The sequence below is a fragment of the Parasteatoda tepidariorum genome, chromosome 9 (genome assembly GCF_982258835.1).
Source record: "Parasteatoda tepidariorum strain Cologne lab strain chromosome 9, Ptep-v5.0, whole genome shotgun sequence".
In the NCBI taxonomy this organism is placed as follows: Eukaryota; Metazoa; Arthropoda; class Arachnida; order Araneae; family Theridiidae; genus Parasteatoda; species Parasteatoda tepidariorum.
The window spans coordinates 76,317,511-76,332,163 of NC_141763.1; the positions used below are offsets into that span (position 1 = coordinate 76,317,511).

Consider the following 14,653-nt stretch of genomic DNA (forward strand, 5'->3'; position numbering starts at 1 on the left):
TTTGCTATAAAAAGTTTTATTTTATTAGTAAAATTGAGATCATATTCTTATCATCATTTGTAGGAAAAATATTTATTCTTTGCTTCTTTCAAACAGTTTGTTGAAGAAAATTGATTTATTAAAAATATAGGGTGGGAACAGATTCTTTTCATCATTGATAGATAATAAACCTATTCTTCACTTCTTCTATTGCTGCTATTTGTTATTTATTACAAGATATTGATTTTATTAACTTCTAAAACAGTTTCTTATCGTCATTGAGAAATAAAATACCTATTTTTTTTCTCCCTTCAAAATATTTTTGACATCCAAGCTAATTGTAATTTTCTATAAAAAAAATTTATTTTATTAGTAAAATTGAGAACATATTCCTATCATCATTTGTAGGAAAAATATTTATTCCTTGCTTCTTTCAAGCAATTTGTTGAAGAAAATTGATTTTATTAATAATATAGGATGGGAACAAATTCTTTTCATCATTGATAGATTATAAACCTATTCTTCACTTCTTCTATTGCTGCTATTTGTTATTTATTACAAGATATTGATTTTATTAACTTTTAAAACAGTTTCTTATATCGTCTCTTATACAGTTTCTTGATTGTAATTAAGTTGAATTTAAGTATAAATTATTATTTAACTTAAATATTTAAATTTTTCTGTTTTTCCGTTTCTGAAACTTATTTGAAAGTTACATACAATAAATACGTCTGGGTTACACAATTAATTCTTTTGAGCTAATAGAAGAATAAATATCGGTAACTGTTATTGTTATTCCTTGTAATTACTTCGTAAATGCTTTTCTATAAATTATCCGTGTGATTTTTTTTTATTTTTTTCTGCTTGTAATGGAATTTATAATAGAACAAAATTAATATGGAATAAAAGAACAAAAAAATATGAAAAAGACATTAAACTCTAAATTGTATACTTGCAACTCGAAAAGAAATAAAGTGATTGTGTATAACCGTGCGATTTAAATTGGATTTTAACTGGACACCTGTAAGCGAAGTCACACGAGTGTTGAGCCTGATTGTCTTCTGAGTCGGCATACGCAACGATTTACCTATGATGACGTCACTTCTAGGTCACCAATTTTTGAGTGTCAACTCTTATAAATCCCAAAAAAACTAACCGTTTCCTTCAAGTATCGCTAGAAGGGTTTATTCTGAGAAGTACTTTGAAAAATATGTCATCATGTCATCGATCGTCGTTCCAATGTGTTTTTTGATTAATTCGTTTCAATTAATTCGTATTGATTAATTCGCTTATCAAGCAAGTTTATTTATTTGTTTAAAAGTAAAAAATACACTAATAACTTATATTTTATTTTTTAACCGCCATGGAACAGCCGACCCATTTAGGGTTTACACTTACTAAAATAGCCTTGTAGTTTTGAGCCCAATCCACAAGACAAGGGAACTCCTGAATTAAGTATTGGGAGAGATTTGCCTTCGTGGAGGGTTTTTTGATGAAACTCACGCACATTTGCGTTACATATAGTGGAAAACCACCCATTGAGAGCCTCACGGCAAGGGGACTCTGTGGTGTGGAATTAGAATCCACCAGCCATAGCTGAAATTCGAATCCAGTTTACCTAGTTGGGCGGTGAGCTCTCTATTCCCTGAGCCACCGTGGGTTCTAATAGTAACTTATATTTTATTTTATTACCGTCGTTGAACAGCCGACCTAATTTTAAATTTATGACGACTAATGTTCAACTCCTGAGTCTTGTAATTTTCAACCCAATTCAGAAGACAAGGAAACTTCTGGATTAGTACCCCAATGGTATTGATTTGTTATGGAAACTTGGGGAACTTAGTGATGCAATTAGATTTAACGTACACCAGTCACCATTTAATACACGGGGATTCTTCGGCTGACAGGCTTCGAACTCCCGTTATCACAAACACGAGTCCAGCGCCTAGGCTTTTTTGTCAATGCCAATTCTGTTTACATACAACGCTCTGCTAACAGGCATATATAATAGATGCAGACATATATTATTAAGCCTATTTTGAACACCGTAATAATAATATATAATTGGGTATACTATAGCCTACGTCACAGGTTGTGTTATTCCTACTAAATTTAACCCATGAACGGCATTTTCTGCGAGCCTAACTTCAAGCCACAAATAAACAAACGAAGTGTTTGATCGTTTAAATAGCTGCTCGCCAGATTTTATTGCATTATAAAGAAAAGTAAATGATATTCGATTTTCGATTAATAATTGATTTATGTGGATAGTGGCATTTATGTGGATAGTGGCATAGAATTTAGCATTGCGTCATGGTAAATGTTATTCCTACTAAGTGGAAGTAGTTGTGTTTTTTTTATTATACCCAATTAATTACTTAAAAAGTTAATTTTTATACTTTTTACTTATGTTAACCTTAAAAGGAATAGCTCAAAATAAGGATCAGTCCAGGCTAATGAAAGCTTGAACCTTAACTAATTAAGATTTTGGTTGTGTTTATTCTTAAACTAAGAAATAGCATTGATATTAATAAACAAAAAATATTTAACCATTTTATTTACAATATTTCAAACAATCACGATAAATAGTTCTCTAGAAATAACAATGTAAGAGTTGTATTCGCGATCGCAACGAACTATAGGGGGCGTTGTTGTATGAGACTAATACCTGCGATTTCTATATGAACAGTCATTCAGTTACTCTAGAGACGTCGTTAATGTAGCACGTAGCATTGCAACGTTCCTTCTTTATTGTGGCTAATTAAATTTAAAAAAGAAAAATGCTTGATATTCTTTCTTATGCAAACGAAAACAAAATGGTATCTCTTTTTATTAGAGGAGGAATATCCAAAACACATCGGAAAAATATTTGTACATTAACAGAAAAAAATATGTATATTCTTATAAGAGTTAAAACCTAATGCCCGAGAAATAGTTTTACTAAATTTAATGATATAACATGAAAGACCCATTTAAACTTTACATTCTATAGTTTTAAGAATCATATTACTTCAAAAATTGAAATGAACAAAAAGTATACATAAGCCTCATAATTTTATGAAATTTAATTTTGTAAACAAAGTTTTTTGACAACAATTTTTATCAAAAAATTTCAAGTTTCAATAAAAATCATTATTTAGAAACTAAGAAACGTAAAATAAAGAATGCTGACGAAACAAAAACAAAAAAACAATTCTTTTTTGTTGCCATTTTTAGTGCTACGAAAATTCGTCTTTGGGATTTGCCAAAAACAAAACAAGATGCAATTTTATTTTTTCAGGAGGGAAATATTTTACCGAAAAAACGAAAATGTACCAATTCCCACAACATGAAACTTTATCTTGGTAAACGTACGTTTTGGAAATGTTATTTCATTTGGAATCTTATTTATCAGAGTTCATATGGCGATATGATTGTTTTGAATCTATGCTAAACTCTATATCGGCTCATTTTCCACCGAAATCCGATTGACTATTTTGATTTTAAATAAAGTGTTTTATTTTAAGGAATTGTCGCAAAAATTTTAAGTGTAGATTGGTGGCACTTAAAAACCGCCAAATCTGTAGCGGCGGTGGCGTTAATACGTAAGTACCGAATTTTTATTCCATACTTTTCAGAATCATATTACTTCAAACATTGGAATATACAAGAAGTATACATAAACACATAATGTTATACCATTTAATTTTTCAAAAAAAGTATTTTGAGAACAATTTTTATCAAAAAATTATAAACTAAAAAACGGAAAATAAAGAATTCTTAGGATAAAAAAACGATTTTAAGAATTCTTTACATTGAAATAAAAACTTTCATATTGTTTCTTTTTTTATTATTCTTATAGTTCTTAATCAGACGTAAAAAACCATTCTGTAGAGAACCATCATCAAATGAAAAAAAAATATTTACAAGCAAATTTTTTATTGTAAAAATCATTGCACTTACCTGATTTATAATTCCCGGAGAATACCAAAATGATAAGTTCCTTGTTTGAAAACTTTATTCTCAAATAATAGATACATAGTTTATCCCTTCATTACTTTTAGATAACATACTACACAGCAATATTTTATAATTGATATGAATTTGAATATGTAGCTAAAAACAGAATAGCTGAATTCTAGTTGAACTTATTCTTTCAAAACTAAAAAATACTTACCAAGAAAACGATACAAATTAATTAAGAATCAGCACAAACGGCACTATTTCAAGTAACTTGGATAATGTTTTATTGTTGTTTTCCGAATTATATGGATACAGAAATATATACTATTCTATAACGAAGAAGAATATGCTATAACTATTACAATTCTGTATGTTCTGAATTCATATTTATTCACTGGAATGACGAAAGTAATGTTGACTTCACTTTAATTCGTAATGAATTGAAGACAGAAGAAATGCATTTTACCTTAATACAAACATCTGTAACAGTATCCGAAATCGGAAGTCATCAGTTGCAAGTTTGTTGATAATAGAAATAAAAAATTATTGAGGAATTTTTCTTCAAATGTTTGGCGTGTTCTGTTCCTGAAAGATTTACTAATATTCTGGAGATTTTTTTCAAGTTCTTCGGCCTTTTCCTTAGGGAAATTTTGTTTCTTATTTGCTGCTAAAAAATGGCGTCTTATTCAGTCAATGATTTTGATGGAACTAAATGAAAACGTGATAAATTAATGTCCGATATTTACAGGCTCCCGCTAGACGGCGTACTCGAGCGTTGCGATGGCGAATTGGGTATACTATAGCCTACGTCACAGCTCGTGTTATTCCTACTAAATTTAACTAGTAAACAGCATTTTCTGCGAACCTGATTTCTAGCAACAAGTAAACATTAAATGAAGTGTGTTGTTATAAGTCGCTACTCGGCAGGTTGAAATTGTATTAGTTTAGTTCTTTTTGGAATAATTTATTTTGTTGTTTTATCTAAGTTTATGAATTTAGTAAACATATTTAAAACTCAGCTTATTAATTAAACTCAAAGGTAAATGTTATTCCTAGTAAAATTTTCGAAGTGGAAGTAGTTGTGTTTTTTTCATATTATACCCAATTCAGAAGACAAGTTAAATAAAATAAGTAAAAACAATATACGATCAGTCATCTCTTCATTTTGTCGCGTCACAAAGTTAACTGTTGACCTAGCCTACAGCCAAAGCGTAAATACTTTCCTCAACTTTGTTCGAAATCTAAACAAATACCAGTTTTGAAGCTTACTTGTTCCTTTCTAAGCAGGACTTGTTGCGTAACAGAACAGGTTAAACCTCCTTACTGGCTTCAAATAAGAAAATTTGAGGTAAATATTTACAATGAGAAAAATTGGTTCCGCCTTATTCTAATCAACTATTAAATGACTTAAATTGTTGTATTAATTGACTTAAATTGCTGTTAAATTGAACCAAATAAGAGCTAGATCAGTAACTCACGTGTAACTTAATTGTTGCTAAAGGTTACTAAAACACGCTTTTTAAGGTGGAAAATTAATATGTCATGGAACATAAATTATTAGTTTGTTGTTATTAGGTAAATATTTCTTCTGGATAACAAGAGTCTAGATATTCTATACAGATTAAATTTAAGTAATAAGTGAGTCTGCATGCAAATAGTTACATGATACAATCAAGTTAACCCTTAATTAGATATAAAAACTAGTAAGATTTCAATTATTTGTATCGTAATTTAATTTCTTTCGTCCTATTTATTATTCTTTTCCCAATGAAATACATACACAAACAAATAGACAGAAAACAAGTTTTAATGAACAAACTGAGTCAAAAGCTTGCGCCACGATACAATATTACTTGGTAAAAAGTTCACTATTTGTAATCAAGGCGATTGTTTTAAAGATTCAAAATGCACAAAATGATGCGTCTATTATTCATTCAAGCCTCAAAAGAATTTTTATAAATATTATTGCATGAACTATAATGCCGTCATATTAAAAAGAGTTTTCACAAGTGCTGCTAAACTAAAACCTATTACCTTTGTGACACAAACAAGGGGGAAATGGAAGTTTCGCTGATTCAAAGCAGTGCTCACATTTTACCGCCAAGAGTTCATACTACAGTTGAAGTACAAATGAAAAAGAAATGGTGGCAGGTAATTACGGCTTACATCCTGCCTAATGGACGGCAAATTAATCGTTATATCACACAAATGTTTTGCGTCCTATTTCTATATGCCATATCTTATGGCATGCTTGGGGATGATGCTTTGCCAGGCAGTGCAATATTTGCTCTTTTTGTTATTGTAATTGCTGCTTTTTTGGGAGGAAAATTTATCGGTCTGCTCAAAATGCCACCACTAGTGGGCATGCTGATTGTAGGATTTCTTTTCAGAAACATCAAAGAAATTCCTTTTTATCATCACATTCCAAAGAAAGTCACTACTGATTTACGAGAAATAGCTCTCTCCATTATTTTATTAAGAGCTGGTATAAGTCTTGATGGTAAAGCATTGAAAAAGTTAAAACTAGCTGTACTGAGACTGGCTATTTGTCCACAATTCACTGAAGTATTAAGCCTGGGTATTCTTGGTCATTTTCTGTTAGGACTTCCTTTTATCTTCTCTTTCATGTTAGGATTTATTATCTCTAATATTTCTCCAGAAATAGTATTGCCGCCTTTGCTAGAATATGAAAGACAAGGATACGGAGTTAAAAAGGGAATTCCTGCTTTGGTAATTGGAGCTACTTCGCTAGATGACGTTGTGGCAATCACAGGCTTCACTGTTTGTTTCAGTGTAGCTGTCTCAACCAAAGACTTATTCTGTTCTATAATCAAAGCCATTTTAGAGCCAATAATAGGACTTGCATTAGCAGTAATTTTTGGAATTTTATTTTGGTATTTTCCAAAGACATACAATAAAAAAAAAATTAAAGTTTATTACAATGTACTGATGGTAGTATTGGGATCTATTGGTGTAATGTTTTTGAGCCAAAGAGTTAAATTTGCTGGCTCTGGACCTCTCGCGTGTATCACTCTTGGATTCATTGCTTGCATTGAATGGAGAAAAGACCCCCAGCAATTTGAAGGTGTATATAATAGCACTCTTCTCTTATGGGAAATTGTTGAACCACTTCTGTTTTCTCTAATCGGAGCAGAAATTACCGTTGAGATATTACATTCTAATGCAGGGTGGACTATATTATCTCTGATTTTGTCTCTCTTTTTCCGCACAATTATGACATACTTTGCTACATTTGGCTGCAATTTAAACTACAAAGAAAAATTGTTTATCTGCTGTTCCTACCTGCCAAAAGCTTCCGTACAAGCTGCTATAGGATCTCTAGCTTTGGATTACGCGAGAGGACATGATTATTCAGAGGAGTTCGTTCAATTTGGCCTTATAGTATTGAATGTCTGCGTTTTGTCTCTGCTATTGACTGCACCATTGGCTGCTATACTCATTCATTTTATGGGACCTATTTTATTAACCAAGGATAGAGAATCCTTACATCGATTTGCTTTTGAATCATCAGAGTTATCTAGAGAAGAAGAAGAAATAATTGATAAAAAGAAAGAAGAAATAGATAAAAAAGAAGACGTTAATGGAAAAAAAGTAGAAAAAAGTAAAGATGAAAAGGAAGAAAAAATCGTAGGAAAAGAGAAGGAAGAAATAAAGGAAGAAAATAAGGAAAGTTCTTTTAGTCTGTTGCAGGAAATTTCGGAAAGAGAAAAAAGAATCAGCAAGCTAATTGAATAAATTTTTTTTTAAATTTTTAACTTAAAATTATTCTCAAATCTTTTTTAGGTACTGAAATCGAACTTGCTCCTTTGAAGCTAGACACTTAAAAAGTCCCCCATGTGTCACCTGCGTTGGATCATGTTCGATGAATAGTTTATTTACAAAAATTTCAAAAACTAAAGAAAAGTAAAAAATAAGCAAATGTTTTTGAAAAAAAAAATGCTTGATCTCTTTATATTAAATTATAAAACAAAATTTCTGAAAAGAATTACTAATATATATCATTTTATTTTAATAAAACATTTCAAAATTGGAACTTAAATTAGTACGCTATAGAAACAGACATTTAAAGCTTTAAAATACTGTACAGTAATCAGTATTTTGTTAACTGGGAAATTTCGATGGTCACGTTGACATTTTTGTGTATTTACACTTCTACGGAAAGTTGCTATCATTTTGCCAACTGCTTCGTTGGACCTGATCCATTATTTTGTAATTATTTGTAGCAGATGCTACCTTTTTGATCGTTTACTACACTATTTTAATTTAGAAATAGACGTGTGGCAGTAGTCTCCATTGGTGCGGCTGTCGTTTCAAATGTACTCATAAAATATTTTGTACCTATATAAGAGTATATTTGATACCTAATAAAACTGCCCCAATTACCCCGATGCCAGTAGTGCCTATTACCAAAATTAAGCATCATTGGTGTCAATAGTAGTAAGACGACTTTTTACGCTTTGTTAGGCGAATTAGTACTATTTCTCCATTGATTTTCCATTTTAGTACATCTTCAATCATTTCTTATCACCAAATTAATTATCATTAACATCAATAATAATATAGGGTGAACGGGTTCGAATCCCAGTGATGGCTGCAGCCATACGAATTCCGCATCCGGCTTGCACCGACCACAGTGCTGACTTTAAATATCCTCAGTGGTAGACAGATTATGGGTTAGAGTACCCTTGCCGTCAGGCTAACTGTGGGTTTCTTCTCCACAAATGCTGGTTAGTTACAGCAAAAAATTCTCCACGAAAGCAAATTTCTGCTAATACTTGATCCAGGAGTTCCTTTGTCTTCTGAATTGGGTTCAAAATAACATGGCTATGGAGTTGAATATTAGTAGTCATAAACCCAAAGCTAAGACAGTGGATGAAAGGGGTAATTTTCACTCCCGATCCGAAAATTCATTCATAATTTTCTGGTTGTTGTTGTTGTTGCTAATTCCCATCTGGTCTGACGGGGTCAGACCAGATCAATGAATCCGTTAACATTGAGAAAATCCGAAACCAGAATGGGAGAGGAATGAATATCGTTCCAGTCCAGCCCTAAACAGATCAAGATGTGCTCAGGTGATGCCTGGTTTTGTTGGCATTTAGGGCAAAGAGGAAAGATCTTTTGAGTTGCAGAAAATGTGAGACTTTTCAGGTGTCCACTGGCCAGTCGGGATAGGCAGGTGTTGGTTTGCCTGTCACCAGGGAGAGATAGAGAGAGTCCTGGTCTTTTTGCTTTATACCAGTAGTGAATAGGTGGAAGCAGCCACTTTTGTTTATTCTGGGCTTTTTGCCTTGCAAAAAGTTCAAGGTATGTAAGCTCTGAGGTGGAGGGGACTGGATGGTCTAGTCCCTTCTTTGCAAGAGTGTCAGCCAACTCGTTGCCGTGGATATCGACGTGGGACGGGATCCATTGAAAGTGGACCTCATGCTGTTGGGAAATGAGCTTTACTTTTTGTAAGATCGAAAAACTGGTTTTATCTCCAATGAGGGCCCAATTTTTGAGGTGTTGAATTGAACTACGGCTGTCAGATAGTATCCAAGTATTTCCAAGGTGCCCTTCACTCAAGATTTTCTCTAGGCCCCTGTCGATTGCAATTAGTTCGCTTCGAAAGACGGAGCAAAAATCGGGGTTTCGTTGATGAAGAGTGTAGTTCTCTCGAGGTGTTTCAATAAATACCCCACTGCCAGTCTGTCTATCCATTTTACTGCCATCAGAGAATATTTTGATGTCGTTTGGAGGGATTTTATTGATGATTTCCAGGGACAATTGTCTGAGGAAGTCAGGCACACAGTCTTTCTTGTCAAGCATGGTAATTTTCTGGTAGATCATTCTTGATAGACATTTGAAAAAGGAAATTTTCTCATTGACTGAGAACTCGCTATTGATAAAAATTAAAATGCAGATGATTATGTCTGTTTTTTTTTAATACTTCAATGAAAATAGCTACTTTATAGCTTCCATTAATAATAGAGTTTTGTTGTCTGCTGCTTACTATCTAATTATTTCTTGGTTATGTCAAATAAACTCAATGGTTAAACGCAAAAGTAGTGACATAAGCAAACTACGTCACTTAATTAGTATTCCTAAAGTCATATGAAACCACGTGTTTATTTTATTCATAGTTTTTTTTCTAAAATGTTAACTCTAAGAACTAAATTTTTTAAAATCAATATGGATTATTAAATAAAAATTACTAAATTCTGTACTATTATTCATTAGAATTAATGAATAAATAGTACTAATTTGTTTTGATAAAGCCTAAATATTTGTCATACTAATATTAATGCCAATGATACTTAGTTTTGGTAATAAGTACTACTTAAATAAAATAAAAAATAAGCTATGCACTGCAAAATCAAATAATTTTTAAGAAGCATAGAAAATCTCCTCACAATTATCAACGCCAACGGTGTTTAATTAATTTGGTAATAAGTTCTAAGTATTAATTTTGCAGTAGAGAAAACTGATGAATTTCAAAAACTATAAATTCGAAACATAAGTTTCTCAGAAGAATTCCAATAAATTATTTTGAGTTATGCTTGTTAAATATCTGTTTTTTGACATTTATTTACCGCAAGAGATGCTTATAAATTGAAAAGGTGAAATTTAATAAAGAATTTAAATTTTGAATTATTAGCTACTACAACGAATTCCTTACTCATAAAAATAACGATAATATAATTCTGAAAGGAGATCAACTATTCAAATTCTCTAAGCAATCAATCAAAAATGAGACTCTAGGCTATTTTAATTTAATATTTTATATTGAAGCTTATTTGCTTCAAACTGAATAATAGATGAGATTAATTGAAAAAAAACTTGGTCATCATATTTTCCAATCGCTTGGGATAGTAATAAGAAAATTAAGCTTTAATACTGGACAATAATGTGAAAAGTTCTTTAATTTCTTTTTTTAATTTTCACTGCTCATTTTAAATCATATTTGTATCCATTCATGTTATGCTGTTTTTCCAATGTATTTCAAAACACGAGCAATTTCCACTAGATGTTATCACCTTTATTTTTAATACTTCACAATCATTTTATCAATTCATTCATAAAAAAAAACAATAATAATTTTTATTTTATCATCATCGCAAGGTGTTCTACCAACAATTGAAGCTTAGTGTTTGCTTACTTTTTTAATCTCCCATAAGATTTATATATTTCTTAAGAGCGCCATGAAAAAACGCTAACGTTTGAAAGTGAAGCAAAAATATTTGAAACTAAAAATAAGAATTTAATGGGGCTCTTTCGTAGAAAATCAGATTTGTGTGACTTTTATCGCGTCTTTATAAGCTGAAAGGAAATGAAAGATAAGTTGGATATAGCAATACCAGATTTAGATGAAAAACCCTTCTTTTCTGAGAGCGTTTTATTGTCTGCGTTGTTAAAGCCTAGGCTTAAAGTTTCATAAAGTAAAGAAATTTCTGTTACAAAAGATATTGCATGAAAAAATATGAGAAGTAAATAACTTATTTATTTGTTGAAGCATTTCTTCAAATTTTACTTATAGCTAGCTATGCTTATACATTTATGCACTAATCAATTAATAATTTTATACACTAATGATTTTAAAATATTTTCTGTGGGAAAAAAAACTTTATTCTTTTTTATTTGTTTTTTTTTCTAATATCGTCTTTATCAAAACAATAAAAAATCTCACAACATTGCTTTCGCTGCAATTTTTTTTCCTTCCACAAAAAAAAATTTTTTTTTTTGCTTTTTCTTATTCTTTGTCGAAAATGTATGCTCTAGTCCAGGGGTGGCGAACCTTTATGCACCAACGTGCCATTTTTTCTAAAAAAAATTTTATTTTGGTCATAGACGTGCCATCAAAAAATTTTGACTTCGTGATTATTGGGAAAATAATAACACTAAATACTATCAACTCAAAACTCTTTATTTACTATGGAAAAGAATACATTTCGCAATGTCTCAGTTATACGCGTAATTCAACTTAAAGTAACATCAGTGTGACTTCTGTTGTTGCAGATTAGATGACAAATAACTTATATTAGGTTGTAAGATGTTATTTTAAGCAGGTCTGTTATTTTTTTTTTTTTTTTTGCTAGTTATTTATTGTTAGCTTGTTTTTTATGGTAATTAATTGTTTTTTGGCATTAATTGTAATTTTTTTGCTAATAATTGTTTATTTTTTTATGTTTGTTTTTGTGAATTTTAATTTAATTGGTAAATTGCTTCGCACTGATATTCGTGATCGGTGGCGTGCCCAAAATATTATGTGGCGTGCCATAAGTGGCACGCGTGCCATTGGTTCGCCATCCCTGCTCTAGTCTAAGCTTTCCATCAGTAGTCGGCGTTATTCAACCATGTCAGTTCTTTACTTTCATAACCGAGTTCTCGAACATATTTTGCCTTCAATGAGGAAGTCTTAAATGCTATTAATTTGTCGGTGGTCGTCCTGTAAAAAATATTTAAAAAAAAAAAAAAAAGAAAGGTGAAGCCTTTGCCTCGCTTAACAACTAATTTAAACCTATCAAACAGAATACAGTTGTTCCCTCACTAGCGAATAAATTTCAAAGTGACCGAATCACGCTATTGGTCTAAAATGGCGTTACTTCTTGTGAGAAAGGCGATAGTGTATATTGGACAGCGTTAACGCGATTTTGGAAAATTGCTGAAAATTTGCCCTACAACAAGTTGGCTTTTGATTTTCTTTACTTCTATTTAATAAATTTATTTTCGATTTTAATACAGTTTCAAGATATATAACTACACTAATTTTCAAATTTGATTTTTAAAAAACATTAATATAAATAAAAGACATAGTTGTTCACTAGAAAACAATAATGCTATTTACTGAATAAGTACGGATGGCAGGAAAAACAGTAACAGTACTACAAGGGTAAAGTTTTCATTAAGACCTGATAGGTAGTTAATATAGATACTGTGAATGCAAACAGTATTTTGTTTAATTTTTGTTACAAATGTTTAGAATGTATAATGCATACGACTTGATAAGCATTTCTTTTAATTATCAAAATTTTGCAAAAGAAATACTATTAACAATTCGAACAATTTTGTGACAATTTCTGTTCGAGTCAAAAGTCATGCAAATTGAGTTCCATTCCGTGAGAAATTGAGTCCTATTCCGTGAAAATCTGATAATCATTTTATCAAATTTTATTCATTGTGTTCTGTTTCTTTTTTTTTTTTTTCATTGTGCAGTGCGCAAAAAAATAAAAGGACCACCCTGAAAAACTTTTGAGTCTTCCGATTTGGATCTTTACGCGCTAGAACTCAATCTTAATAGTTTGAAAGGGTGACCTCAAATAGTGCAGACTATATTTTAAGTTACAAAATCAGACACAAAAACGTACTTTCTCTGAATAATCATACTATTTTCTTCGATGGATTTGGATTTCTAACCCCCAAAATATAGGGGGGTAACCACAATCTAGGGCAAAAATGTCATATTTTTAAAATTCAATCCCTCAGGAACTGATCGATCAATTTCACTCACTATTTCTATTTTTCTAGGCAAAATTAAATTTTTTTAAAAAATATGAAAAATTGCATACCTTACAATTCAAAACCATTTTTGCCTATTTTTCAGTAAAATGATAAATATTTGTTGAAATTTATTTTTTACATGGAATTATCCGTGAATAAACGAATTTTATAATTGTGTACAAAACATTTTCTATTCTCTTAAAAAGTTTACGAGATATGACGAAATACGCAAAAAGTAAAATTAGCATTATGGAATCCAAAGTTTGGAGCGCTCTCATGACCCAACTATCGGCACCATATTTTTCCAGATTGCAGCTATTTTGGGGCTAGGAAATCCAAATCCGTTAGGGAAAAAAGGTATGTTTATTTAGAGAAAGTACGTCTTTGTGTCTGATTTCGTAACTTAAAATATCGTATACACAAATTAATTAGCATATTTGAAGTTACCCTCTTGACCCATTCAGATTGAGTCCTAGAACGTGAAGATCCAATCATTTGATCAAAAGTTATTCCGGGTGCTCTGTATTTTATTTCGCGCACTGTAAAATGTTTCATCATTTATTTTTTTAAAGATAATTTTGTTAATTAATGACAATAAATTTTTTCTGAAAGAATTATACAGAATTATATATCTAAAATATTAGAGATAAAAAAAATGCTCTATTAGTAATACATTAAAATTATTCGTTCTTAAAATAAATGAAAAGTAGTTTCACTAATAACTAAGAATTATATATCTAAAATATTAGAATATTCTTAGAGAATTATCTATCTAAAATATTAGAGATAAAAAAATGCTCTATTAGTAATACATTCAAATTATTCATTCTTAAAATAAATGAAAAGTAATTTCACAAATAACTATACATCTCATTGGACTCAAATTAAGTTCTGATATTTATTTTATGTATTATAAATTGAAATTATAAAATACAAATCAAGATTAAAAAATGCATAACTACAAGTAAAATGAAAATAATGAACATACAGGGAAACAAACTTTCAATTGTTCTCCTGTCTAAACTATTGGGACCATATTTCCCAGATTGTGGCTAGTCCCCATATTTTAAGGATCAAAATTAATATCCGTTGGGGAAAATACATGTTTAATTCATAAAAAGTACGTTTTTTTAATATTTAAAATAACATCTGCACTTATTAATTAACATATTTAAGGTGATATTCTCGAACGAATGAGATTAAATCCCAGTACGTAAAAATCTTTACTTGAATTTTA

General features: G+C 30.7%; 1 protein-coding gene across 1 annotated transcript; it reads left to right on the forward strand.

Moving 5' to 3' along the window:
* The first annotated feature begins 5,979 nt into the window (after positions 1-5,979).
* On the forward strand, positions 5,980-7,752 carry LOC107452172 (sodium/hydrogen exchanger 9B2-like). Its single transcript, XM_043045031.3, has 2 exons — positions 5,980-6,792; positions 7,726-7,752. Exons 1-2 carry the CDS (start codon positions 5,980-5,982, stop codon positions 7,750-7,752), a joined length of 840 nt encoding a protein of 279 aa, XP_042900965.3.
* Positions 7,753-14,653: the final 6,901 nt, after the last annotated feature.

What these genes read in the sequence shown, in the direction of transcription:
- LOC107452172 (XM_043045031.3), top strand. Translation starts at nt 5,980, where the DNA reads ATGGAAGTTTCGCTGATTCAAAGCAGTGCTCACATTTTACCGCCAAGA. An exon ending in TAATAGGACTTGCATTAGCA is followed by an intron (nt 6,793 to 7,725) that starts GTAATTTTTGGA and finishes AATCTTTTTTAG; the next exon opens with GTACTGAAATCGAACTTGCT.